The sequence below is a fragment of the Octodon degus genome, unplaced genomic scaffold (genome assembly GCF_000260255.1).
Source record: "Octodon degus isolate 3935 unplaced genomic scaffold, OctDeg1.0 scaffold00011, whole genome shotgun sequence".
In the NCBI taxonomy this organism is placed as follows: domain Eukaryota; kingdom Metazoa; phylum Chordata; class Mammalia; order Rodentia; family Octodontidae; genus Octodon; species Octodon degus.
Genome location: NW_004524587.1, coordinates 26,623,395 through 26,649,357, shown reverse-complemented (window position 1 = coordinate 26,649,357; position 25,963 = coordinate 26,623,395). Strand labels below are relative to the sequence as shown.

Sequence of the window (25,963 nt, the reverse complement as noted above, 5' to 3'; positions counted from 1 at the left end):
GCCCACCAGGGGGCGGGGCTGGCTGGCATGTGGTGCTGGGGGATTGAACTGTGATCCCTGTGCTTTGCTTAGCTTGTTCTAAGTGGGTGCTTTAGACCACTGAGCCATCTCACTAGCCCATGTGTAACATACAGAAGGGTGCTTTTAGTATTGACAGTATGAATCTTAAAAAGGTATGTGGTTCAGTCAGTTCGAAAACTAACTTATAGCTGGGCATGCTGGCATACACCTATAATTACAGAATTTCAGAGGCTGAGACAAGAGGGTGAGAAGTACAAGGCCAGTCTGGGCTGCATAGCCAAACACTATCTCAAAAACAGAAAGATAAAAACAAAACAAATAAAAAAGAACTAATATATGTGAAAGCCAGTTAGTGAAGTACATTGTTTTATCAAGGATTTCAGGTGTGGAATGAATTTAAGGGGCTGAAAAAAGATCAAGTTCAGAATGCCTATTCTGAATAGTAACAGCTGGCCCTAAGGAAGAACAAAAGCCAGCTATAAAAATGTGCGACCAAGGAATCTGGACCACTAGGGCATCATTAGGTTAAGGGAAAAGACCAAAACCCCCAATTATGTAGGAGGTTTTAAGAAAGAAGAGACTGCAACTCTCACAAATTTTATTCCAAGAGCAGTTAACTGTCCAAAGAACAAAATGGTGCCCTCTGATCTCACCCATTTGGTGAAGTTTCCTGCCAACTCCTGCATTTGCAGTACCACACTGTCATAACAAATTAACACAAAAAATTACTATTAGAGAATGTTCTGGGGATCCAGGCATTTGCGTGACTTGGGAGTAGATGGGGCTAACTGTGCATTCACTAGCTCTGCTAGGCAGGTCTTCAAAGAGGGAAGCTGAATCTCCATCAGGATCAGCTAGCTTCAGAGGGACTAGGGGTAAATCCTCCCCACTGAGGACAGACTCAGAAGCAACTTTCAGGGACATCATTCTCAAGCAGCCTTAAATCCTAGGAAAGATAGATATTTCTTGCCTAACTTCTGCGGCAGAACACAAAGGTAAGGAGGGTGACATTCAGGATGACAAAATGAAGTCTGCTTGAAATAGTTTGAAGAAGCTATACAGCCGTCCTTTCCACTGACTCATTCACACAGTTCCTACCAGGGAGTAAGCATTAGATACAGGACGATGAGTTTAGCAGGTGAAATGTGTTTAAAATTCTTACTGTGTGCATGTGTGTATGAAGCGTGTATAACTATGTGTGCACCCATCTATGTAGATATAGCCTATTGTTTAAGATGGCTTAAGATAGTGTCAGGTCAGCCAAATAGCCCAACAGACTAAAGCGCATGCTTAGATAGGCACAGGGACCAGGGTTTGACCCCTGGCATGCTGTGCTGGCCCTGCCCCTACAGTGCGCTGAGACTGAGATTGAGATTGGGCATGGTAAGGCATACCTGTAACCCCAGCACTTGGGAGGCTGAAAACAGAGGATCACTATGAGTCTGATCTGTGTAGTGAGACCTGTAGTCCCTGTACTAAAATACATAAATCTTTAAAAAAAAAAAAAAAAAAGGTATTGTCTTCTAAGGGCTGGTGAGATAGCTCAGTGGACTAAGCACCTGCTTAGGCAAGTGCAGGGGCCAGGGTTCAATCTCTGACATCATGCCACGGTGGCCCTGCAGCACTGGGGAGGCTGAAAATAAGAGGATCACTACGAGTCCGAGCTATGTAGTAAGACCCAACATAAAATACAAAAAAAAAAAAAAAAAAAAAAAAAAAAAAAAATTTTTTTTTTTTTTTTTTTTTTTTTTTTTTTTTTGTCGTACTAGGGATCAAACTCAGGACCTTGCAGTTGCCAGGCAGGTACTTAAACTGCTGACCTATATCCTAGGCCTAAGATATTGTCAAGATAGCACAATTATCAAAATAAATCTATAGTCTTGCAAACTCTTATCAAAATTTCAGTTGCTTTTTCACAAATGGACAAACTTATTCCAAAATTCAAATGGCATTCAAAAGGATCCCAAGTAAGCAGTAAAAAAGATTCATACTTCCTGATTTTAAAACTTACCACAAAGCTACAGTGATGAAAACTACATGGTAATGGTATAGGGACATACCTAAAGATCAAAATAGAAAAGATAATCCAGAAATAAACCCATACATTTAGTCGACTGACTTTCAACAAGAATGTCATGACAGTTAGTAGAAGAAAGATCAACCTTTTTTTTTTTAACTTTTGTTTTATTATATTTTTCATTTTATGCATTTGATACAAGGTCTCACTATGCAGCTCAGACTCATAGTTATCCTCCTGTTTTCATCCTCCCCAGTGCTGGGATTACAGGTGTGTGCTACCACGTCTGGACTCTGTCACCAACTCTGTGCACCCCAGGGGTGTGGCCTGCATGGTATTCATGACTGGGGATCGAGCCCTGGTCCCTGTGCTTGCCAAAGCAGGTGCTTAATCCACTGAGCTATCTCACTGTTCCTACCTTTTATTTTTTAAAGAGAATACAAAATGGTAAAAGAGAGAAAAGAAAAGATCAACCTTTTTGACAAGTATTTCCAGATCAGAAGAATATCCCTGTAAAATGAAACTGGACATCTTCTTTAGGCTATAACAGAAACAAATTTCCCAGGGATGGTGGTACATGCCTGTAATCCTAACATACCAGAGGCTGAGGCAGAAGAGCTATTATGATTTCAAGGCCTGCTTAGGCTACATAGTGAGTCTAAAGCCAGCCTGAACTATAGAGCAAGACACTGTCTCAAAACAGCTAAACAAAGAAAAAGAAACTCAAGATGAAAGAAAGTCTGGATATATGGGCTGGGGGCATACCTCCGAGGAACAGTGCCTGCCGAGCAAGCACGAGGTCCTAAGTTTGATTCCTGGTACCAAAAAAACAAACAAGACTGAATGTAGGGGCTGGTGAGATGGCTCAGTGGTCTAAAGCACCTACTTAGAACAAGCTAAGCTAAGCAAAGCACAGGGACTGCGGTTCAATCCCCCAGCACTACATGCCAGCCCGCCCCGCCCCCTGGTGGGCTGAGCTGGCCACACACAAAATAAATAAATAAACAAAATTTAAAAAATAAACATTTAAAAAAAAAAAGACTGAATGTAAGAACTAAAATTATAAAACTCTGTGAAGAAACAGGCAGGCATAAATCTTCATGACCATGAATTAGGCAATGGTTTCGATACCTTTGTTTATACAACAAAGAAAAATTGATAAACTGATATCATCAAAATTAAAAACTTTATGCTCCACAGAATACTATGAACAGGGGCTGGTGAGATGGTTCAGTGGTCTAAAGCACCTACTCAGAACAAGCTTAGCAAAGCACAGGGACCGCGGTTCAATCCCCCAGCGCCACATGCCAGTCAGCCCCGCCCCCTGGTGGGCTGAGCTGGCCACACACACACACACACACACACACATAAATAAATAAAATTAAAAAAAAAAAAAGAATACTATGAACAAAGTAAAAACCAACAGAGAAAAAAAATTTGCAAATTATGTAACTAATCAGTTATCAGGTATCTAAAATTTATAAGGAACATTTACCACTCAACAATAAAAAGATAAATAACTCAAAGCTTTGCTAAGTATTTGGTAGATATCTTTCCAAACAAAATGCCCAATAAATATATGATGCTTAACATCATTAGTCATTAGGAAAATACAAATCAAAATCATAATGAGATACTCATGAGGATAGATTTAATTATTTTATTTATTTTTAAATTTCATGTATTTGGTATAGGGTCTCAACATGCAGCTCAGACACATAGTGATTCTCCGTTTCAGCCTCTCTGGTGCTGGGATTACAGGCGTGCGCGACCACACCCCGTCTTGGTGGCCGGCTCAGCACACCTGGAGCACGGCCAGCATGGCATGAGGTACTGGGATCGAACCCAGGTCCTGGTTGGTGCTTGCCTAGGCAGGCATTTAGATTACTTAAGCTACCTGTATGGCCCCAAGAATGGATTTAATTTAAAAAAGACAATAACAAGTATTGAAAAAGATGTGAAGAAACTGGATCTGTCACATACAATGTAAAAATAGTGTAGCTGTTTTGAAAAATACTTTAGCAGTTCTTCAAGAAGTTAACCATAGAGATACTATCTGACCTAGTCATTCTACGTGTAGATATCATACCCAAGAGACTGAAAAGGACTTCACACAAAAATATGTACATGAATATTCATAACAGCATGATTGATATTAGCCAAAAAGTAGAAACAATATAAATGCCAAATAAATTGTGGCATATCACACAAATGATATTATTCAGCCATGAGTAAAAGGTATTAATTCATGTTTCAACTTTATATGAATTTTGAAAATATTACAGTCACTGAAAAGCCAGAAACAAAAGGCCACATATTGCATGATTCCATTTGTATGAAATGGTCCAAACAGGAATCTATTGAGACAGAAAAAATAGTGGTTGCCACTGGCTGAAGAAAAGAGGGGATGGGGAGTAATTGCTAATCATACCAGGCTTCTTTCAGGTATTAAAAATGTTCTGAAAATAGACAGTAGTGATGGTTATACAACCCTGTGAACATACTAATAATCACTTAACTATATTTCTTGAATGTTATGGTATGTAAGTTATATTTCAGTAATTAAAAAAAAAAATTAGTATGGTGGCAGATCCCTATAGCCCCAGCTCTCTGGGAGGCTGAGGAAGGAAGATCACAAATTTGAGTCCAGCCTAGGCAACTTAGTAAGAAACTGTCTCAAAATAAATTTTAAAAGAACTGCACATATAGCTTGTTATGTAGGTCCTCAGCTCAATCCCTAGTACTGCCAAAAAAGTTTTATGAGTCAGATACAAGGTTTGGTTTCTGCTTAGATTGTAACTTTAAAAACAAAATCAATGGGGCTGGTGAGATGGCTCAGTGGTCTAAAGCACCTACTTAGAACAAGCTTAGCAAAGCACAGGGACCACGATTCAATCCCCCAGCACCACATGCCAGCCAGCCCCGCCCCCTGGTGGGCTGAGCTGGCCACACACACACTAAATAAATAAAATAAAATAAAATAAAATAAAATAGAACTGTTAAAAAAAATCATTTTTTGAGATAACTGGGAAAAATGAACAATAACTTTACATTTGACATTTGGTAATTATTGTGCTTGTTTCAGATATGATCATGATACTGCAATTGATAAAACAAAGCAAAAAAGAATTTACTTTCCAAAAATACATATTAAAGAATTATAGGATTTTTTTTTTGGGGGGGGGGGGCTGGCTCAGAATGCCTTCAGGGCATGTTTGCCTGGCTGGAGTTGTGGGGATTGAACCACAGCAACCTGAGGCTGACTGCTTTGTTGAAGCAGTCACTTAAACAACTGAGCTAAGGGGCAGGCCCCAAAATGGCAGAAAGATTTTTTTTTTTATATTAAAGAATTATAAAGTGAAATGTCTGAAATTTTTTATAAAGTATTACAGTTGGGGAGGTATAGCTTAGTGTAGATGCCTGTCTACCATATGTAGCACCTTGGGCTTGATTCCTTAAGACTGAAAAATAAAAAATACATTAAAAAATTGTTAACAGGGGGTCATTATACTAAATTCCAAATGTTGAATGTCTCAAATTATCCATAATAAAGTGATTTTAAATATATGTCTATAATTGTTTGTATATATATAGAAAAGGTCTGGTATAAGAAATGTATAATGTTATTTCCCTGTGGAAAAGAGAACTAGATAGAATGTATCTTGAGTAGTTATCTCTGAGGATGCGTTCTCTCTCTCTCTCTCTCTCTCTCTCTCTCTCTCTCTTTCTCTCTCTCTCTCTCTCTGTCTCTCTGTCTCTGTCTGTCTCTGTCTTCTGTCTGTCTGTCTGTCTATGTACCTACCTATCTATTTATTTCCCAGGAATCAACTCAGGCCTTTGAGCTTGCCAGGCAGGCGCTGTACCACTAAGCTATTTCCCCTGGCTCAGGATCTTATTTAAAAGTAGGTTCTATAGCAAAACAGTAACAGTAACAGCCAATTATTTCATGTACTCTGAAATATTTTAAAAAGCATCCTTTATTTTTTTAAGGGCAAAATAAACATAAACATTGTTTATAGATGACCCATTGAATTTCGCTCAGTCTCAATTCCACAGGAGTCAAGAGGTAAAACAAAACAGACACCTGATTTGTCATTCCTAATTCTGCCCCAGGAATATTCTCCCTCACTTATAACTTTGTGCTATTTAGTACAGACAAGTATCATCACCTAAAAGTAATCACCGAAAAAAATGTACTCCTATAGACTGTATTAAGTAAGCTTCGAGGCCCAATGCTCTCCAACAATTAACGGGAGTCAGGCATTCTGCCTCCCACAGAGAGCAATCCAGGGGCCATCAAGAAGCATGACATTTGAGGGAGACAGAGAAAAACACTCTGTGAGCAGAGGTTCTCTGAGTAAGCCTTTATAAGCAGTCCTGGGAAAGCACAACTGTCATTCATCAGTTCCACTGGTTTCTAACACATTACTTTTGCAGGGCAGTGGACATAGTCTTGGATATAAATCTTGCTTGCTACCAAATAGTTTGGCAAATTAAGCTGAGGTAGACTTGAAGAGAGAGACACACATCTATTCCCAGAGGCAACACACCCCAGCCCTTTACTGTGCTTCACGTGTACTATGAATAAATGAAAATCTGCCACCCACCTTGACTCTTGTCATCTGGGTCAGGGTCTGGCTTCAGTCTTTTCACACTATTGCCACTCTCTGAGCTGTAATAAAGAACAGTGATCTGAGCTATATCCAACCTTGGAAATCAAAGCTTAGGAAATCAGGAGCTCCAAGAAACCACTCATGTCTCTTAGGCAGCCTCAAGGAGGCTCTGAAGGAGGCTGTGAAAAGCCTCCATTTAGGTTCTTAATCTCCTCTAATTATAACATTCACTATAAACCCCTAACAAATCCAAGAGGTAAAACATGTAAACTTTTGATGTTTTGGCCATCTTTATTATTCAATCTGGTTAGAACCACAGGTGGATTTGAAGAATACCTGGACATGGTTCACAAATGACAAAATCTTAGTTATTAAAAATTGAAGAAAATATTTAAAATGAAATACTAAAGATTCTGAGAATCACCCAAAACTCTTTCACTAAAATAATGTGCTTCAACAAAGAAAAAATTATCCTAGGAAGGCCTGAATCCCAGAAGGAAAGGGTGTACAATGAAATGATAACTATAAACACAAATCTAAACAACCATCATCTGTGCTTACACAAAAATCTAATTTGTAGAGTTAGACATGACTACGTGATTGAAAGCAGACATGATGGTGCATGCTTGTATTCCCAGCACTGAGAAGCTGAGGCAGGAGGATCTCTAGTGTGAGCCCAGCCTTAGAACTTATAAGACCTCTCAAAAATGAAAATAAAAACAAAAATAAAAATAAAAAAGGGCTGGGGATGTAGCTCAATATTTAGGCCCTAGAGTTAATCCTTTGCACTGTCAAAAACTTAAAAAAAGAAAAAAGAAAAAAAGAAATAGAAAAATGCATGAGATTTTAAAAATCTGAACCATATTTTATTTTATATTTTTGAGACAGGGTCTCACTGTGTAGTCCAAGGTAGCCCAGGCTGGCCTCGAGCTTATAGCAATCCTCTTGCATCGGTCTTCCAAGTGCTGGGATGAATCTTATTTTAAAAAGAAATAGAAGGAAAAATATTTTTTAAAAATTAAAAGACAATTAAGGTGGTAGAACCAGGGAACCAAGGCGCAGGGAACCAAGTTTGATCCCTGGTATATCACATGTTGTGCCAGCCCCAAGTTCCCCAGGTGCACCATGCTGGCCCCGAAACTGGGCATGGTGGTGCACACCTGTCATTCCAGAACTAGGGAGGCTAAGACAGGAGGACCACTACAAGTTAAAAAGATATTTAAAAATAGCTATTTATAAGAGATACATTTAAAAACTTATTAAAAGAGACACAAAAAAAAGAAAGAAAAGAAAAACAAAACAACTTAATACCTAGAAAGATTAAAAGTACAAGAATGAAAAAAGAAGTCCTACAGCAGCTAGGTACAGTGGCACATGACTGTAACCTCACCACTTGGGAGGCTGAGGGAGGAGGACTACAAGATCAGTCTAGGATACATGGTGACCCCAAGCCCAGCCTGGATCACACAGCAAGACACTCTTTCAAAAATTAAACAAAAATGAAGTACCACAGCAAATATTCCTCTCAAGAAGGCCAGGGTACCCATGTAAAGATTAGGAAAATAGCCTCTGAGACCATAAGCATTATAAAAGATAAGGCTTAATGAGATTTGATTTGCTATGAATTGGGGGCCTGCCCCTTAGCTCAGTTCTTTAAGTGGCTGCTTCAACAAAGCAGTCAGGCACAGGTTGCTGTGGTTCAATCCCCATAACTCAAGCCAGCCAAACCTGCCCTAAAGGCATTCAGAGAAAAAAAAAAATCCTTCTGATTTGCTACAAATAACAATTTTGAAAATATATATATTTCTCCCTCTGTATTTTAAGGAAGGGTCTACAGTGTGAGCAGGGTCTCACTACTAGATCAGACTTGCAGTGATTCTTTTTACAGCCTCCCAAAAGCTGGGATTACAGGCGCATGCCACCATGCCCTGTCTCAGTGTGCTCCGGGGGGCGGGGCCAGCACAGCAGGCCTGGGGATTGAACCCCAGCCCCTATTCCTGTTTGCAGGCGCTTTAATCCGCTGAGCTATTTGGCCAGCCCTTCAAAATATATATTTAGCAGAACTACAAAGAGAAATCAAGTAATCACTTATTTTTTTTTTTTTTTTTTTTTTTTTTTTTTTTTTTTTTTTTTTGTGGAACCGGGGATTGAACTCAGGCCCTTGCACTTGCCAGGGAAGTGCATATTCCACTGAGCCATCTCCCTGGCCCCCAAGTAATCACTTATGATAGTAGAAAATTTTAAAATACTTCTCTCAAGCATTGATAAGGCCAGCAGACAAAAAGATTTAAACAACAGAATAGGCAAACTTGACTTGTTGGAACCCAGAATCAACAATTATAAAGCACCAATTCTCTTCAAACTTACTTGGAACATGCACAAACATTAATTTTAGCAATGGATGACAAAGTTTAAAGTTACCTCAAAAAAAAATCAGTATAAACCACAATGCAATATTAGAAGTCAGTAACAAAAGATGAATATGATACTTAATACCCTCTAAGAATCCATTAATAAGGTGTCAGGAAAAACACATAAACCAATGAAATATGATTAAGTTATCTAACTATGAAAATTTTAAAATATACTTCTCAATTATTCCCGACTCAAAGTTATCAGGACAAAGTTTAAAAAGTTTAGAAGGAAATACAAAATTTGTATCCAATGAAAGCTGAGCAATGTTTATAGTTCCAGACCCTTTCTAAAAAGGCTGAAAATGCTGTAACAATAAATAAAATAAACTTGAAGGGAGCAAAAGACATCCTTTTGAAGTAGGCATGTAAAAGGTATGTCTTTTGTTTTTTATGCCTCATACACACATACACTAGTGGCTTCCAGACTTTCATCAGGCTTCAGAATCATCCATGGAACTTTTAGCAATTCAGACCCCATGCTTGGCTCCAAACTTCCTGAACCAGAATCAATATGAAGCCAGTACCACAGTACTTTTTCTTTTTTAAGGATCATATTATGTAATTTAGGCTGGCCTTCAACTTACTATGTAACCAGGTTGGCCCTGAACTTGGAGCAAACCTCCTGCTTCTGCCTCATAAATGAAGAAATTATTAGTGTGCCCCACCTAGCCTGGCAGGGAATCTATATTATTCAGACTCCCAGGAGATCTAATAACCCCAGGACAGTGTAGATTATGAGGCTGATTTGTAACAAAGCAACATTAAATGATGTAGTTTCAAAGCTCACAAAGGATTCTATGCAGATCTTCAAATAGGCTAGCAGAGCCCTTTCTAAAGGTGATCTAGGGACTATGGAGTACTACCACCACCACCACCACCCAGTCTGCACCACCAGGAGCCCTTAACTGGCTGAGTCCAATAAGAGTGACCCAGGGGCCAATCCTAGTAGACACTGCACTTTGTTTGGAGCTTACATGAGATCTTGAAAGAATTTGCAGCTTGTTAACAGACCCTATTCACTCCTCTCCTTGCTGCTGCTCCATGATGACATTTTTACATGAAGGCAATGTTCCCAGGAACATCTATGGCAGATGGATGATGTGCCAAACTGCAAGTCTCCATCAACATACCCTCTTCAAAACATGTGGCTGCTTGCCAATATACCACATTCATTTACTAATAGACTGCATTTTAGCTTAACACCATTTTTCCCATGGTCTGGTTGGTCAACTGAAGTGACCAGATTCAATCACTCCCGTGCCACTTCAGGATTCAGGAAGAAGGGAAAAACATGACAAAAGCACTTCGTAAAAGTTCTAGTAGTATGACATGTCAGTCAAACATAGCCACAGCCAGGTCTACGACCCTGTCATAGCTGTCATGTTCTTTCAATGCCTTTTGCAGCAGCTGTTTCCTTTGCCTAGGATGTTCTCTCCCTTGCCTGCCCATCAAAGCCCTAGTGTCCTACCCAGTCAGTATCTTTCTAATGTCTTCCCTCACTCCCCCAGCATGCACACAGGCACCTGCCAGGCAGAACTGTGCTCCTCCTCCTGCTCTCATTAATCCTCTATGTAATCCCGTCACAGGATTTTACTACCTCATTTGCCTTGAAATATTGAGGCTCCAATACTGAACTTCTGCTTTATTACTGTGTAACCTTGGACCAAAGTTCTCAACCTCTAAAGTTCTAGCTCTTTTCATTTGTAAAACGTGTTATAACATTATGTACTTCATAGAACTGGTGAGATGAATAAGATCATTCGCAGAAGCACCTAACAATGCCTGACATGTGGAGGTGCTCAATGAAGAAGAGCTATTATCATGTTGGTGCAATGAATGACCAAAGAGGCAAGGGTCAAAGGCTACAGAAGACGCCAAATCTGAAAGAAGAGTAAAGTGAGTATCCTGAAGGAACTTCACAGAGACTTGTGCTAAGCAACCTTCTGCTCTGGCTACCACTGTAAGTGGCAGTGAAGAACACATGCAGAGGGATTTACATTGAGAGCTGGCTGACCTCTTGTGCTTCACAGCTCCGGCCAATAACTTTGCCTGGGAGAACTTGTTCTTGGTTTCTATTGGTTTCACAGGCAGTTTCTTCTCCATTTCCTTTTTGTTTTCTGCAGAGATTCCAACCTTGTTGAGATTACTGTGAGTTACAGGTTAAGGGTTAAACTAAGCAAAAGGAAGAGCTGCCCCAGGATAATGATACATCATGAGGAGAGTGACAAATATAACCCACTAGTCCTTTGGTAGTATGATGTAGTATCCAGTCCATTTATAAAAGAAAAAAACAAAAAACAAAAAACAAAAAACCAACCTCCTTCATTCTGCCAGTCAAATCCAACTTCTTTATTTTGAGACCTGATCCCTCCTCTGCCCTAGTTGACTCTAGATGCCAGGAGCTGGTTTTAATATTCTCTTAACGTGTTTTTAATAAGAAACCCTGTGCAAACATAAGAACTGGAGGGCTATTTTAAAAAGAATAAACAGCACATGTCACATCATCTTTTCAAACCAGATGTCAACCTGTGGCTCTCAACATCTGTCACTTTCGATTGCTCTCTCCACCAGCTCCCTCCTGTTTACTTTCTGTTCTTTTTCACAATTTATTTATAACAGCTAAGTACATATTCTGGTGCAAGTTCTTAAACTGCAGTAATGTCTTCCTGGAAAAACAGTGACACCTAGCGTCCAAGAAATCTCAGCCCAAAACAGAGTGTAGAAGTAGGGGTACAGAGCTGAGGTTATCTGGCTGTCTCTGAACAACAGAGAAGCGAGGTGCCAGACATACACACATTCTCATTCTTAGTCTTTTTCAGACATTAACTGTTCTTAAAGGTGCTGGTTACCTTAAACAGCTGCAGTATTCACTGGAGACTAGGTATACTGCTCAGTACTAAAATTCTATCAATTCAATGCCTTTAAGGTTATCACAGAAACATGTTAGTAAAATGTTAGTATTATACATTCATTTTTATAAATAACAGAAATAGATTGTAGCAGAGTATGCCTATAACTATTAGCACATGGTGATTTTTGCTTGCAGCTCCAACACGAAGGGACAGAAACTCTGAAGGAAATCTCTCAATATTAAATATTTTAAAATCAAACAAAACTATGGGTGTGGTGGTACACACCTGTAATCCCAACACTCAAGAGCCTGAGGCAGGAAGATCATTGTGAGTTTGAGGCTAGCCTGGACTACAAAGTGAGCACAAGGCCAGCCTGAACTGTATAGTAAAACTCTGTCTCAAAAAAAAAAAACAGAAAAAGAACTTTAAGACCAGTACACAAACAAAAATAACATTTCATTTTTTATTCTTTTAAGGTGAGAGGGTAGTTGTACCTTACTTCTAATCCATAGCTGAAGTCTAAGATTTTTCCCCTTTAAGTCCTGCTCCCTTCAAAATGTTTTAAAAACAAATACATCTTAAAAACCTGAAGTTCATTTGATGAGGCATTTTTTAAAGACGCAGTTTTAAATATTCATAATATTGCTAAATACCAAGAGGGAACAACTCGAGTTCTGTTTACGTGGCACAAAATACAGCTTCAAAAGTATAAAGTATCACATTATAAAATGCATCCTAATAATTAGTAAAGCCAAGAGTCAGGGTAATAAACCAATGCCTAATCCTCTATTCCTATTGCAAGGAGGCTCTAGCTACTCTTACATTTGGGATTAGTACATTACACATCAGGAGCTGGCAAGCCTGCTTTTCTTCACTTCTCCTAGAGTCAAATTCCCACGTTCCTGAAGCCAATAGCCCCTGGAGCATTTTAGTGCTCTACTGCTCTGTCACCAGGACAGAAAAGTTTCTGCTTTTTCTTTCCTTTTAGTTAGAAGCTGAAAGGCACACAACTCACAGCCCTACTTTCTGTAACGCTCCTTTGGGAGACAGTGAATGTCTTACTTGCTGGTCAAGTAAAAGCGTAATTAATATATTTCCTTACAGGAAAAAACAGTGGCATCTGAAACAATGCCATTATATATGTATGTGAGCCTACTCCTCCAAATGTTAACACTATTCTAAGGTCACCTGACCAGGGGTGGAGGAGTGCAGAGGACTCAGTCTCAGTCCCACAGCTGTCCTGTCCTTTCTACCCAAATGCCACTAATTAGAAAGCAGGGAGTTGGAACTTTTGCTACCAGTTCAAATCTAAGTCAAATCCCAGGGAATCTGTCCACATTTTCTCCCATATAACTCTTTCATGGGATGTATTGCACCCACCCTGCAAGAAAATGCCAACTAGCACATACAAAGTTGTATCACCAATTTTTTTTTTTTTTTTTTGGTGGAACTGGGGATTGAACTCAGGCCCTTGCACTTGCCAGGGAAATGCTTATTCTACTGAGCCATCTCCCGGGCCCTGTATCACCAATTTTAGAGGTCAAGCCTACCCAAATATAGTAGTGAGGTTACTCAAAACATAAATTTGAAATATCCAAATAAGTATCCCCACAGGTGAAAAAAAAGTTAGCAGTGGCATTATTAACATCTACTGTGAGTCATACTTTGTCACTTACTTACTAAGAAACTGCTACACACCAGATACTGAAGAAATCAATATTAAGTCCTAATGGGGCTTACTTTATATTCTAGCAATAAAGAAATAAAATAAAGCCAGGCATGATGATACAAGTCTGAAATTCCAGTATTAGTGAAGCTAAAGGAGAAGACTACAAGTTCAAGCCCAGTTTTGGCAATTTAAGTGACTTAGTAAGAGTTTGTTTAAAAAAAGAAAGTCTGTTTCAAAATAAAAAAGTGCTGGAGATGTTGCTCAGTGTGAAGACCTGAGTTCAATAGTTCAATCCCCCCAACTATAAAAAAGTTAAGGGATGGGGAGACAGCTTGGCGGTCTAAGCGCCTGCCTGACATGCATAAGGACCTCGGTTTGATCCCCTGTACCTCATGCTGTGCTGGCCCCACGCCAAGCTGGCTACCAAAACCAGGCGTGGTTGTGCATGCCTATAATCCCAGCACTGGAAAAGGCTGAGACAGCCTCACTATGAGTCTGAGCTGCATAGTAAGACCTTATACCAAATAAATATAAATAAATAAAAATTTTAAAAGTTTTTAGAAAAATGAAATAAAAGTGTTCAGATAATGACAGTGCTCTTTATAAAATGTTATTATACCCATGTGTGGAGGTGAACACCAATCCCAGTACTCAGAAGGCTGAGGTAGGACTGCTTTGAGTTTGAGGCCAATCTGGTTTATAAAATGAGTTCGAGGCCAGCCTAAACTATATAGAAAGACACCGTCTGAAGAAAAAAAAAGTTATTGCAGTGGTGGGGGTGTAGCTCAGTGACAGAATGTGGTTGGCATACACAAGGACTCAAGCTCCAATACCAAAAAAAATAAAAGGCAAAACAAAACGGTAGATAGTGACAAAGTAAATGCAAGTATAGAAGCATGCTTCAGGAAGGCTTCTGGGAGAGTTCTGAGCTGAGAACCGAGTGCTGTGACACAATGTGAAGGCAGAACATGTCAGGTTCAGAAGCAAGCAAGTGTAAGGCGTGAGACTGCATCAAAGCTTGGTGTGAGAGAAGAACATGAAGAGGGCAGCAAGCCGAGCACACACGAGAAAGTGGTTTCAAGATGCCAAGAGGGAAGTAGGTTGGCTGAAATCATGTAGAGCCCTGTAAGGGCTCATAATTGTAGATTTTCATCTAAATGCAATAGAAAGCCACTAGAATGTTTCACACAGGAAGTAACATGATGACACGTAAGTTTTTACAAGTTCCCTTTATTGAAGAATGTTGAAGAATAGAAACAATCTAATTGGACTATGGTTCACATATGTGGATCTGAATATTTTATTTTTTTCGAAGGTCTTTTTTTTTGCTGTCTCAGAATGCCTTCAAGGCAGGTTTGGCTGGCGTGAGTTCTGGGGATCAAACCACAGCATTCTGAGACTGATGGCTTTGCTTCAGCAGGCACTTAAACAACTGAGCTAATGGGCAGGCCCCCTGAATATTTTATTTTATACTTTAAGTGTGACAAATATTTTTGGAAAAAAACCTGTCTTTTAAAGAACTCAGTTATACCATTAACAGCAGAGGAAAGTTCACAACTGCTACAGGGGCAATAGAGACAGCAAGAATTACACAGATCTGAAGTAGATTATGGAAGCAATTTTTTGCCCAGGCAGCTAAAAGCACAGAAGCATCAGTTACTGAAACTGGAAAGCCAGAAAAGACTCAGGCTGACAGCAGTAGAGACAAGCTGCAGAAGTGACATGGAGTTAAGAATTTGGATTCAGCCACATTACAATTGGGGAAGCTTATTAAGACATTCATGTGGATTTCTATAAAGCCATGCTGAGCCAAAGTGAATTAATCTTTGTTGCTTTCTCAGGCCTTCTATGGGAAGAATGAAATCATGTCAAGGGTGAGGATGCTGCTAAGAACAGACAAGAGTTGAAAAACGTCTTTTTAAAATTCTGAAGGCAATTTTTTCCCTGGATGAAGATGACTGCATTGCCCATCTGTCTCAGAGTCTAATCCCACAAGACAAGAATAACCTGCTACTAATGATTAGGATTTCTGTCCACAGTTAATCCTAAAGGACATGGACTTTTGATTCCAACAGACTCTTGTTTGTAACAGACTCTACAAGTCAGTCATTCAGAGTGATGGGAAAAATAGTGTAGAAATAGGCTAAAGATTAACAAATAGAAAACCCTTTATTTATGAGGAAAATGACACCACCAATGTCTCAAAGTACAAAGGATATTCTGTATTCCTTGAGTTCCTTCAGTTCTTCTTCTCTTCGTTGCTTTTCTATTAGCTCTTGCTGCCGAGAAACCTCATCAAGGAAGTTGGTCTCATCTTCATCTAAGCCTCTTACCATGTTTTCTGAGGAAATAATTAAATAAGAACATTAAGTAAAATAAAGGGAAAATATAGTCTTATTTGAATTTTCCTTCCTGCACTCCCCTCTTTTGAATAAACAGTACATTCTTCAGTGGCTAAGAAGAAAAAACAGTTAAACACCATGGCTTTTAGATAGATAATATGCCATAAAATCAAGGCATTTTTCCCATCACTAAATATTAGCACAGAATTAAAATGGGTATCTTGAGCTCTAAACAAAAATGTTCACTGTGCTCTAGAAGGCAGAAAGTGTCTTCTTTTCTACCAAATGAACGTCTGGAGACTAGATAATCCAGACAATGCCACTGCTAGCTAGAAAGGGTGGCACGAAGCCAAAGTGCATCAAGAAGGCCTTGAAGAGGCCCCCAGGCTGTATTTTTGGAACTTACTGAATTTGAACTGCTCCTCATACTCCTGCTGTTTCCTGTCTTTCTGTTCCTGGAGCCTTTCATAGAGAGACCGAGGGTCATAAACCTCCTCTGGACATTCTAAAAGGAAGACAAGAAAGAGGGGGCGAGACAGGAAATATATATTTTATAATATTGTTTTGGAATTACAAAGAGTTTTAAAGATCAAGTCAAGTCTCTACATGAACCGAGGGCAGGATAACACAAAAATAGTACAAAGACCACAGCTTCCCTTTGGACCTCAGAGAGAAGCCAGCACTTCTCAAAGCCAACTATCAATGTCAGCAGCACTCAGAGCCTGAGAGTTAACTGGATGAGGGGCCAGCTCAAACCCTCCACAGCAGCAGCACTCTCAGGTGTTCAGAACACGGATCCATCAATATAGAAGGAATAATCTGGAAGAATCTTCTAGAAAGAAGTGTGGCAGCGAGGAAAGAGCAAAGATATGAGTTGGGTCTGCTACAGAAGCCTTATTAAGGTTATTTTGCCCTCTGAGCTTAGGCTCAACTCTAAAATGAAGACAATTATGCCTCAGTGGCAGGGTCATTGTGAAGATTAAAGATTACTATGCTATGCCTCCAACCACATCCTAAGTGTATACCTTTGGGATCTTCAGGTTTTCGAACTTTCTCCCATTCTTCTTGTCTCCTTTTGCGCCGTTCATCTAATTCTGCCTCAGACACAAATCTCTTTTTGATAACAAGGTTACCATCATCCCCACCATCCATATTGAAAAGAATCAATCTACAAAAAGAAAAAAAAAATTTCAAGAATTACAATTTTAAAAAAGCAAGTTTTGGAAAAAGATAAATTTATAGGAGTCCAAGCAATCCTTTATACTATATTTTTCATCAATCTTCTCTATTAAAGTGTTAGAATTCAACTTCACAAGTGGTTTAGTCTGAGCTATTTCATCTTCATATACAAGGAAAAATTACGAATAACTGATGAAAATAAGAAATAAAGTAAGGCCATGCATGTGACCCATACCTGTAATCCTGATACGTGAAAGGCCAAAACAGAAATATCACAAGTTTGAGGACATTTGGGGTTACACAGTCATCACAAGGGCAGCTTAGAATACATAGCAAAACCCTGTTTTAAAAACTTCCATGTGAGGGCTGGCGAGATAGCTTAGGGGAGTAAGCTCCTGCTTAGACAAGCACAGGGACTGAGATTCGATACCTAGCACCACTGGCTGCACCAGCCCCAACCACAGGCACGCTGAGCCAGCCACTGAGTCCAGGCAAGTCCAGGCATGGTGGCGCACACCTGTAATTCCAGCACTGAGGAGGCTGAAAATAGCTAGATCAGTATGAGTCCAAGCTGCATAGTGAAACCTTGTACTAAATACGTAAATTAAAAAGAAAAAAAACCATGTTTATGGAAGCACAGTTTGTAACAGCTAAATCCTGGAAACCACCCAAATGCCCATTTAATGAAGAATGTTGATAAAGATGTGGGTCTTTTATACAATGGAATACTACTCAGCCATAAAGAAGGCCAAACTTGAGACATTTCTAGGTAAATGGATGCACCTTGAGATCATACTCTTATGTGAAATAAATCAAACACAAATGTATAAATACCACATTGTTTCTCGGATGTGAGAAATCAAAAGTGTAAATAACCAAAATGTATACTAGATATTGTGAAATAAGAAGAAAAGGTTAAAATGGGAAGGGGAACTAGGGAAGAGGCAGGGAAAAGGAAAGGAAAAGAAAAGAAAAAATGAGGAAAGAAAAAATGAAAACAAAGCTTTTGTAAATAAGGAGGGGAATACAGGTTTGAAGCGAGGGGAGTGGAAGGGGCAAAACAAGTCAATGTATATTATGTACAAGTACAAATTCCTTATGATGTGTATGATCATTATGCATCTCTAAAATGTACCAATAAACTTAATTTTTTTTTATTTTTTTAATTTTATTTATTTATTTATGTGTGTGTGTGTGGCCAGCTCAGCCCACCAGGGGGCGGGGCTGGCTGGCATGTGGTGCTGGGGGATCGAACCGTGGTCCCTGTCATTTGCCAAGCTTGTTCCAAGTAGGTGCTCTAGACCACTGAGCCATCTCACCAGCCCCAATAAACTTAATTTTTAAAAAACCAAAACCAAAACAACAACAACAAAAAAAGCAAGCAGGTAGAGCACATTTTAAAAAGAAACTAAGGGCTGGCCAAATAGCTCAGCAGATTAAAGCACCTGGTTAGGCAGACGCAGGGGCCAGGAGTCTGATCCCCAGGCCTGTGTGCCAGCCTTGCCCCCAGGGCCTGCTGAGAGGACAATTGAGACTGGGCAAAGTGGCTGTAATCCCAGTGCTTGAGAAGCTGTAAACACGAGGATCACTATGAGTCAGATCTACGCAGTGTGACCCTGTACACCCTGTCTTAAATACGAAAGAGAGAGAGAGAGAGAGAGAGAGAGAGAGAGAGAGAGAGAGAGAGGAAAAGAAAAAAGAAATGAAATTAAGTCAGGTGTGGTGCTGCATGCCTAGAACCTCAGGTATTCAGGAGGCTGAGACAACAGGATCACAGGTTCAATATCCTGCCTTGAAAGAATAGAGAGGCTAGGGACATAGCTCCATGACAGTGTGCTTGCCTAGCCTCAGACTCTGGGTTCGATCTCCCAATACAGGAGGAGAAGAAATTAAAAGACAGGAGCTTTAGAATTTGACAGAAATTATTTCTCATCAGCTCTCAATGGCTTGATTTCCACACAACCAAAACTAATAAACACTTAAAAGTCTGTATTTTAAAGTATATGTCATAATCCCAACAATCCCCTGCTTTCTAAAAATACACAAAGAACCAACAAGATGGCCACACAGTTAAGTTTCTATGAGTTTAAAAGGGATGAGACTAAAACACAGACTGCTTTATCTGTTGTGGCCTCTGTATCAAGAGGGAGATAATGGTGATGACAATAAAGTGGTAATAAAATCTAAAAAGAGTAATGAAAAAAACTTGTGGGCTCTGTTTGAAATTAAGACTTGGGCTCAAAAATCAGTCTGACACTAGGCTGAGTCACTTAACTGCTCTGAACTCTCATGCACAGATTATACTTACCAATGGGGATCCAAACAGCATGAGCTAACATAAAGCTTTAGTGTGCGTAAACAAGATAATTGATGCAAAGCACCGAGCACAGTGTTTGGCACAGTTAGAAATGCTTCACAGGGTTTCTGGTTACTACAAAGATTCATGCTAAGCTGTGCACAGATTGGAGAGCAAGAGAAATAAGTGTTTGCACTCAAGAAATGGGAGAGAAAAAATATCAGTGACATAAACATGACATTGTAAGTGGGAAGAGGAGTACATCAAACTAAGAAGTTAAGAAACATACATATTTAACTTTAACAAAAACAATTACCATATATAATATTCTCTATACAATTTGGTAATTCTATATTTTCTCTTTAGCACTGTTTTCTATTTTGCTGTTTTACTTTGTTAGTAGTTTAACTTCAACTAGACTAGATTTTTATAACATCTACAAAGGAAATAGGATTTAGCCAGGTGTAGGAGCACACACCTTTAATCCGAGGAGACTGAGGCAGGAGGATCCCAAGTTTGAGCCTAGCACAGGTAATTTAGCATGACTTAGTCAGTCATAAAAAGGCAGGGGTGGGAATAGTTAGGGATGCAGCTCAGTGCAAAGGCTCCAAAGAATAGAGGAAAGGTGAGGGGAGGGGAGGAACAAAAAAGAAACAAAGCTTTAACATACAGCACTCTTGCACTTGTTATACCAAATAATCATATCTCTATATATGATTATTATATAAGTAGTACAGAAAGGATACAAATATGATTCATTTTTCCAGACTTGAAACCTGGACATGTACCTAGATTTCTTTTTCCTGTTCATTCCTTACATCCATGTCATATTCTGTTGTTTTCACCTCATAATGACCTTTTAAAACCCATCTCCTGGGGCCAGGGAGATGGCTCAGTGGAATAAGCGCTTGCCTGGCAAGCCCAAGGCCCTGAGTTCAATCCCTGGTTCTGCAAAAAATAAATAAATAAGTAAAACTCATCTCTTTTTTTTTTAATTTTTTAAAAAAATTTATTTATGTGTGTGTGTGGCCAGCTCAGCCCACCAGGGGGCGGGGCTGGCTGGCATGTGGTGCTGGGGGATCGAACCGCGGTCCCTTGCTTTGCTAAGCGTGTTCTAAGTAGGTGCTTTAGACCACTGAGCCATCTCACCAGCCCCAAAACCTATCTCCTAAAAAAAAAAAAAAAAAAATCCATCTCCTTCCCTATGCCAATCAGGGAGAGGTCCCTTCTTTACTAATTCCTTCTTTCTGGACCTCAGCTTGCACAGACTTAGCAACAGTATTATTCCATTCGTCTCCCTGTTTCTACTCTAGCTTCCTTTCAGTTCATTCTCTGCAGTGTCAGGTGAATGATTTCTTTTTTCTCCCCCATAATTTTATTGAGAAACAAATAGCAATGAGACAGTTTCAAACCAAATTGGTAGGACAGTTTCAATAATTAACACATTGCATACATTCTTCCTAGTGGTTAATTGCTGTACAAGATGCGGACATGATATCCTATTTACAAACACTATTAGAACAAATCCCTCTATTCATTAAGAGAATGTAACTATATATCTATCCTAACCATTCTGAACACACAGATACAAAATGGACATTCATCTGTATCCCCTTCTTTTGTTTAGTTCCGTTATTTGAATATTATAGGTGTGTTAACTCAGCAAAATATTCTAAAAGAGTCCAGTAGTCCATAATAGTATTGGGTCTTCCACTTCACTCGCAATGTCAGAAATTGTTGACCTGGGTCCCATACAGCTCAACATAGCAGCATGGCTTTACTTCTTATACTTTGTTTTTATACTTTTCTGCTGGATGGTTAAGACCAAGGTAAAGCAAGACCTATGCAACAAGAGTTGTAGCTTTTGGGTCTGATAAGGTCAGTGAAATCCCCTCAGGATTTATCCTGGGATCCTGTACCTCAGATTGTAGAACCTTTGTCAGTGTCAGCCATGTGGATGAGTCATGGCCATTGCTTGGCCAATGTGCTCTCTGTGAAAGCCTGAGAGAACGTTTTCTCTCCATGTGACTCTCCTTAGGCACACTCTACATCATCGATCACTTTCGTCTTTGGCCCCATAATCTCCTTGATCAGAAAATCTGGGACACTACCGAGTTACATGATGTTATAGTACAAATTCTCGTATGTCCTGAGTCTTAATTGACCTTGGAAGGCTAGGGTCAAAATGTTGGCTTCCCTGCGGCTCTCCTTTTTCTTTAATTTTGGTCTGCAAACTTAGGTTGTTGGGACCAGAGAGATGGCTCAGTGGAATAAGTGCTTCTGTGGCAAGTGCAAGGGCCTGAGTTCAATCCCTGGTTACACAAAAAAACAAAAAACAAAAAACAAAAAAAAAAAAAAACTTAGGTTGTTAACCCTCCAGAAGACAAACTTATTGTTATTACCATACAACCTAGGCTGTTAAGCTTAACCTCACTATCTGTCTGAATATCAAACATCTTAGGCCTAACATGGAACAGGTATTTTTCATCAAGTATTGATATGTTGAACTTTAAGTCCCTACAGAATATGATGAAAAAACATTTAAAAATTAGAATATATTTTAAAAATAGGCATAAAGAACTATATAATTCTTATGTTTACACATAAGTCCAAAAATCTAACCATATACAACCTTGAAGCAGGACAGTCCCACAATATTCCTTTTCCTGTCTCCTGCCTTCATTCAAAAAATACGGAACACTTTGTGAATTTGCATGTCATCCTTGCGCAGGGGCCATGCTAATCTTCTCTATATAGTTCCAATTATAGTATATGTGCTGCCGAAGCAAGCACCGAATGATCTTTCTAAAAGGCAAATCTAATACCTTACTGCCCCATTTAAAATGTAACATTCACCCCACACCTACTAGTTGTGAAGATCAAGAATGTTTCCAGATATTGCCTAAAGTATCCTGTGAGGCAAAATTGCTCATAGATTGTAAAATGCATTTTCATTAGCATGAATCCCCTGACTCTCTTATTTCTCCCCTCTGTGGAACTTCACCCTCAATAATCTCTCCATGATGGTGCTCTAAAGTCACAATGCACCACTCACACCTCACTTTCTTACCTCTATGCACGGCTTTGCCCAAACTGTTTCCTCCGCTAAGAATGCCCTTGATTCCTTTTACACCATGCAAACTCCTGCTCCATCTGCCCATACTCAGATCAAAGATCACCTCCTCCAGAGATTTCCATTCTCCTAATTTATGTGCATTTCCTTCCTCTGTGTTCTTGCTACAGCCATTCATAACTTTATATGACATCAACCCATTGTTTTATCATTTATGTATATTCAAACAGGTCTTTATATCCATAGTGCTTATTAGTATAGTATCTGTCATATGTCAGATTTACTGAGGATTTGAAGTAAATTGAGCAAAGAGAAATAACCTTACAATGAAGATTCTTAAGTACTACTGAATATAAATTATAAAGAATGATAGTCTTTCATTGTTTTTGTTTTAGTCTTTTTGAGACAGGGTCTCAACATGCAGTGTAGGATGGCCTTGAGCGCACTTTGCAGCCCAGGCTAGTCTCAAACTCTCAACCATCCTCCTGAGTACTCGGATTACAGGTGTGCACCCATGCCTGGCCATTTGAATGGTAGCCATTTAACAAGTTTCCTGTAGTTTCAATATCCATAAGAAATTCTATTCAAATGCCATCTAATTTGTGTAGTAAAAAGCAAAGGACTAAAAAATTAAGAGATATAACTGATATCATTTTCCAAAAATAATGTACTGCTTTAATTTCAACTGATTAAAAATATTTATATTAAGAAATAAGTACTGGTGGGGCTGGGGAGATAGCTCAGTAGCATAAGTGTCTGCCTGACAAAAGGTTCCGAGTTCAATCTCCAGTACTAAAAAAAAAAAAAAGGTAAAAGAAAAAGAAAAGGAAAAAAAAAAGAAGTATTGTGATACAATGTATTTTTCTTTAAAAAGTCTAATGGCCTGGACTGAGGGAGACAGCTCAATAGAGTAAGTGTTTGTGGAGCTGGGGAGATGGATCAGTGGAATAAGCGCTTCCCTGGCAAGCGCAAGGGCCTGAGTTCAATCAGGGGTTCCACCAAAAAAAAAAAAGTGCTTGCCTGGCAAGCACAGGGTCCAAAGTTCAATCCCCAGTACCTTTAAAAAAAAAAAAAAAAGTCTAATAGCCACTGGCTGTTTATTCTGCAATAGAGAATTGGCAAATACCAACAACAGTAACTTTCTTTCTTTTGAAAGTAAAGATGGAGAAGCTACAAAATCAGACTGTGTTGTCTTCTAATTTCTACAACTTACTAAAATTTCACAAGTTTCTTCTTTTTCTCTTTTATTTATTAAAATAACTAAAAAAAGATGGACAAAAAAAAAATCCCAGAGTTATGGGAATTTAACTATCAAGATCAGTGTAGAGGGGCCGGGGAGATGGCTCAGTACAATAAGCACTTCCCTGGCAAGTGCAAGGACCTGAGTTCAATCCCTGGTTCCGCCAAATCTGCATTAGGAATGTTTTTTTTGTCACTGTCAATTTTCCTTTACTCATGTCAGTTTTTTTCAGGGTAACTCAAGTTTAATAATTAAACTAAACATTACCTTTTTTGGGGGTACACTTGTTAGGGCTCAAAATCAGAGCACTGTATGCAGTACACAAGTGTTCTACCACTGAGCTGCATCTCTGGCCCAACATTATTTTTAAAAGGATTAAGTTCTTCAAACAGGAGATTCAAGGGCCAGCCAGATAGCTCAGCAGACTAAAGCCTTGCTTCTGCAGAGAACAATGGTTCAGCCCCCACCCCAACCCCTAGCTTGCCATGCTGGCCTGGCCCCCCTGGGGTGCACTAAGACTGTGATTGAGACTGGGCGTGGTGGTGCATGCCTGTAATCCCAGTGTTTGGGACGCTAAAAGCAGAAGAATCACTGAGTCTGATCTATGTAGTGAGACCCTACAGATTCTGTACTAAATTCATAAAAAAGAAACCCCAGGAGATTCATGGAAAACCAAAGCTATATCAAAATCACTTTGTCCAAGCTTAAACGTTTCAAACTGACACAAATAACAGTTTTAAAATTTGTTTGACAGCCAAGAAACCAAAATTATTATATTCAAGCTAAAGTAACTGTTAAACACTGTACTACTTGGTTTATATTCGAAACTATGGTATTTAGTTTCCAGGTTGGTAGAACAAAATGGGCTTCATGTCTTGTACAGCACGCTGTGTAAACTACAGAACTTAACATTACTGCCCCCCCAAATAATGCTATCCCTGAACTGGAAAGTTATTCACTTAGCAGTACCATAATGAAGTTACTAAGATCTGGTTTCCCACAGAACTGAATTTTGTGACGGCAGAACTACTTGAGTGTTTACATCACTGGCCACCATACCCTTCTAATTCTAAAATTAGATTGTACATGTAAAAATACACCAGGGAGAATCAGATTTCTGTGTTAGTGTTGTGTTGGGTTTTTTTGTTTGGTACCAGAAATTGAACTCAGGGCCTTGCATTTGCCAGCCAGGTGCTGTGCCACTGAGCTACATTCCTTGCCCTAAGTTAAGATGTTCTAAGGTTTCACTTAGGGTAGCAAAAACAATATACCAATCCATTTTCTTCGGTCGGTAAACATACAGTGTACTGCTTTCTAATCCTGTACCCTGATGTTAAGTCACACCTTATTTCAAAATTCAGGAGAGCAAGCAGCTAAGAGGAATGTGCCATCTGGATAACTCAACTATATTCCTAAGAAAGACTACTTTCTGCTGTCTGCCCCAAAATAATAATTTAAATTAAGTCAATTTTTCTTGTAAAATAACTACTGCTAATAGAAAGCACTGTTAGCATCTATTACGAAAGTAACTAAACCAAGTAAAATTAATCTAACACCAAGGCTTATTCAATATATTCAGGTAGCAAAACACACTAAAAATATCTAAAAATAAAACTAAAGCATAAGCAATTTAATCCATATTTTAAATGTTTACTTTAAAAAATTATTTGTAGCAATGTGCTATGCATCTAAAACATTCTCTCCCTCTCTTTCCTCCTCCTCTCTCTATATCTTTTCATAGCACAAGAGGAAAGTCTCATCATACTTACACTTACTTTGAATTCATATACACACACTAATGGAAACAAAAGAGCTCACTAACATTTATTCCCTTAGCTGATCCTCAGTTCTCAAGTTCACCTGAGTCTCTCAAAAGAAATGCTTCTTTCATTATGTATGTTTCTAACAGTAGTTGTATTTTTCAAACACTATTAATGTAAACACAAACCAACTACTGTAATGAACCTGTGACTCACAGATGAAAAAAAAGCAGTTTTTTCTAAAGCTGCAAAACCTGGCCATCTAGGAACTGTGAGCTCATAGTTCTACATTCAACTGACATTTTCTAGTGTAGCTTTGATTCCATCTGGGGTGGCTTTAGAAACCCAAACAGAAGGGATGAGGATATAGTTCAGGGGGATAAGTACCTCACTGGCAAGTGCAAGGTCCTGAGTTTGAGCCCTGGTACCACAAGAAAGAAAGAAAGAAAGAAAGAAAGAAAGAAAGAAAGAAAGAAAGAGAAAGAAA

General features: G+C 39.1%; 1 protein-coding gene and 1 non-coding gene across 6 annotated transcripts in view; both read right to left on the bottom strand.

The window, feature by feature from the left end:
* The window catches only part of Fam192a (family with sequence similarity 192 member A), a 35,332-nt gene that overhangs the window by 2,662 nt on the left and 6,707 nt on the right, over window positions 1–25,963 (bottom strand). For all 5 annotated transcript variants that reach the window (XM_023709400.1, XM_004625957.1, XM_023709399.1 and 2 more), the window contains 5 exons: window positions 16,954–17,096; window positions 16,335–16,433; window positions 15,806–15,927; window positions 11,080–11,213; window positions 6,646–6,710 (listed from right to left, as the gene is read on the bottom strand). In XM_023709400.1, the coding sequence (XP_023565168.1) occupies window positions 6,646–6,710; window positions 11,080–11,213; window positions 15,806–15,927; window positions 16,335–16,433; window positions 16,954–17,080 (547 nt within the window). In that variant the 5' untranslated portion in view covers window positions 17,081–17,096. The remainder of the gene's footprint in view (window positions 1–6,645; window positions 6,711–11,079; window positions 11,214–15,805; window positions 15,928–16,334; window positions 16,434–16,953; window positions 17,097–25,963) is intronic.
* Window positions 22,090–22,196, bottom strand: LOC111815118. Its single transcript, XR_002819905.1, has one exon. It is a non-coding gene; the product is annotated as a U6 spliceosomal RNA (small nuclear RNA).